The sequence below is a fragment of the Monoraphidium neglectum genome (assembly GCF_000611645.1).
Source record: "Monoraphidium neglectum strain SAG 48.87 unplaced genomic scaffold scaffold02856, whole genome shotgun sequence".
Classification (NCBI taxonomy): Eukaryota; Viridiplantae; Chlorophyta; class Chlorophyceae; order Sphaeropleales; family Selenastraceae; genus Monoraphidium; species Monoraphidium neglectum.
In genome coordinates, this window is record NW_014010772.1 from 4,735 (window position 1) to 8,046 (window position 3,312).

The 3,312-nt window shown below is 66.9% G+C and overlaps 1 protein-coding gene across 1 annotated transcript in view; it reads right to left on the reverse strand.

Annotated features, from left to right (window-relative positions):
* MNEG_11675 (hypothetical protein) overlaps positions 1–449 on the reverse strand; it is a gene marked incomplete at both ends in the record, with an annotated part of 1,463 nt that extends 1,014 nt beyond the window's left edge. The window contains one exon of the mRNA XM_014039854.1: positions 433–449. Within this exon, the coding sequence (XP_013895308.1) occupies positions 433–449 (17 nt within the window). The remainder of the gene's footprint in view (positions 1–432) is intronic.
* Positions 450–3,312: the final 2,863 nt, after the last annotated feature.

Genomic DNA, 3,312 nt, shown 5'->3' on the forward strand with positions numbered 1-3,312 from the left:
GTGTGTGTGTGTGTGTGTGTGTGTGTGTGTGTGTGTGTGTGTGTGTGTGTGTGTGTGTGTGTGTGTGTGTGTGTGTGTGTGCGCGTGTGCGTGCGTGCGTGCGTGCGTGCATGCGTGCCCATGTGCATGTGTGCACATGCGCGCGGGCGAGTGGCGCCGCTGTTGTATGCATAAGTATTAGATTTGTACTGCCATGCACGCGACCACACACACACACACACAGCCCACTGCTGACCGGTGATGAGACGACACGCAAAATTCATGGCTGGGCAAGAAGGCACACGCCAGACGTTCAACCAGGCCGCGGCGAGCTCACCACTCGCGGATTGTGCGCAGAATAGCAGGGTGCAGACGCGGCGGCGCGAGCACTTTTCCGTGCACGCTGCACCATGCCTTGGCGGCGCTGCGCTGCAGGAGTTCGTTCACACGCACCTGTGCAGATGGCGCATTTCGTCGGGGCAGGTCGGGGCATCACAGTCCGCTGCACGCGCGGCGCACACCTCTGTGCGGTAGCCCAAGATTTGATGCTACCCATAGCCCTCAAGTTATAGTAGTGGCAGCTCTTGACCAGTTGATGAGTTGTATGGTGATACTATTTGCTCACCTTGGTCTCCCTATCCAGGCGCAACGCCCCAAAAGCGGCAGGCTCACCACCAGCCTCGCCATCGGCACCGCGCGCCGCACTTGCGTCCGCGCCGTCCGCCGCCGCTGCACCCGCAGGGGCGTCCCCCAGAGTGCACAGCAGCTCACGCATGCGGCGCAAGCGCGGCGTGTGGCACGGGGCTAGCATCCTGGCAGCACACGTGATGGTAGCACGTGCTCTGACGTTGCTGGCCGGTGTGCAGCTCTGCGCGGCGCGCTGGCCTGCTGCGCCTAAAGACCCTCGCGGATTTGAAGCTCCTGCGGCGCTGCGCCTTAGCTCAAAAATGTGGTATTTGATCTTATACTCGATTCTGTACTCGTTCCAAGTATTGTTGTAAGGTATTGTACAGTATGCTGCGGCAGTTTCGACGAGTTCCACTCATTTGGCCAAGAAGAGAAATGCGTTTAAGCATAGAGTTTGATGCCGTCCCCATCAGAATAAACGTTTGAGCATGCCCAGAAGGGGCCGCAGCGTGCCAAACGCGCGGCGCACTGCAGTCTGAGTGAAGCAGACCAGGCACGTGGCATGGGATAGGCAGTGCAGCTTTGTGTGCGTGGCCCCCAAGGTACCTGGTCCTGCTGCGCCGCTGTTTGCACCACATAACCCCGAAGCGCCTCCCGGTATCGCCCCGCCATCTCTGTCGCCGACCATAGCCGCAGTGCTGCAGGCTTCCCCGCCACCTGCCTCGGCCAGCGCTGGCCGTGCGTCCCACCCTGCCGGTCTCAAAAGCCACTCTGTTACAGCACTGTACAACGTCGGACGGTGGGATCGCGGGCTCAAAAGGGGCGCGGCGGCGGCACACCTCAACTCAACTCAACGCAGCAACTCGAATAGCAACTCAACTGAGGGCCCGCGGGGTGCCCCGCCCGAGGGGACGCTCTCTGTCAGTGGGCGCCCGGGGCATCGTGCGTTTGGCGCTGTCTGATGGTCGGCGCAAATGCAGCTCATATAAGCTCAGTACCACTCACCGTGGTTTTAGAGTTGTTAGCCAAAGGAAATCAAAACGCGCGGCGCGATGCGCGCCACCACCGGAGACTTTGGCCGGCCGCCCTCGCACGCGGCGCGGCTCGGCAATACTGTGCAATTGATTCGATTATGCATGCGGCGCCGCAACAGGGCTCCGTTCAGAGACACAGCACACACAGCTCACAGACAGAGGCACACGGCTCAAAACGCGTTCGGCGCCAGCAGCAATCGCGACGCCAAGGGGGGCCAGACACACCATAATGTCCCTCACACAGGATTTGTTCGCTCCACACGGATCACGCGTAACAGACCGCTCGCATACCAGATCATCTCCAGATCACCAGATCTCACTGTGGCGGGGGGCACCTCGCACGTACTTATACAACGGGCCGCACACGAGAGCAGACCGCAGCAGCGGCTGCGGCGCGCGCATCAGCGCGGGCTCGACCACGCACACACGCCCAGCCCCAGGGCGGGCCTCGGCGCTCCCTCCAGCGCCGCGCGGCTCTTGGGGCGCAGGGCCCTCGACGGGCGGCAGCGTGGGGCTTGCGCTTGCACGCACGTGCAACAAGAGCAGAGCGCAATGGGGCGCGCGCATACGCGCACGACAAGGGCAGGACACATGAAAGCCACAGGCCGGACTGGCCCGACCAGGCGCCGGCGCCCGCAGGCGCCAGGCGCGCGCGAGGCGCGGGGCCGGCGGGCGCGCCGCGGGGCGCGGCGGCGCGCGAACAGGCGTGCGCGCAAGCCCAGAGTCTGCAGGGGAGGGTCACACGGCGCGCGCCCGCGCACGCACGAAGTCATGGGGCGATAGCAAGTGCGTGTGAGGTTGAGAATATGGGACGGCAAGGCACGGGGGCTGGGCAGATAACACCCCTAATCGGGCAACGGCGCGGCCTGGCGCGCCACACGGCGGCATCAACTGTAGGCAACAACGCAGTTCTCAACAAGCTGCATTTGGCAGCGGCGCGCGGCAGAGGCGCCTCGTGGGGGCCCGCGCCCGCGCACGGGCGGGAGGCGCCGCTCAAGGCCGCGCGCGCCAAGGGGGCCGGGCAGGCGACAGGGGCGACGCGCAGGGGGGCGCCGCGCATGAAATCGACACGCGGCAGCTCTCGCTGCAAAGGGGGCACTCAATGGGGGCCGCGCCGCCCGCGCCCGGGGCTCGCGCCGCCGGGGGCGGGGCGCCGGCGGCCCAAGGTACAACGGCTGTGCGCGGTTGGGAGGGGAGGGGGGTGTTGGCGGTGGGGCACGATACAGGGATGGTCTGGGAGGGGAGCATGGCGGCTCCAGGGCAGAGGAATGCGAAGAGCAGGGCCTGGGCGCGGCCGGCGCAGCGCCACGCAGCGGCACGGCGAGGGAGGCTGAGGGCGCCGGTGGCGGGGAAGGTGGTGAGAAGGGTGCGGCGAGGCGCAGGCGCGCGAGGCGCCGCGGCCTCGGGCCTCAAGGGGAGGGGCTCGGCTGGACGCCGGGGAGCGGCGGTCCGTGAAGGCTGGGGTTGTCGTTCAGTGCGCAGTGGCGCTGCCGGCGGGACGCGCGCGGTGCGCCTGGCGCGGGCCCCGCCGGCGCGCGCGCGCGCGCGCGTCGATGAATTGTCGACGCGCGGCGCGCGCGAGAGCGGCGGGGCCACCAATGATCCAGGGATTGGTGCGCCGCGCGCGCAGTCACGCGCGCGACGGCTCCGCCGCGGCCGGCGCGGGTGACGG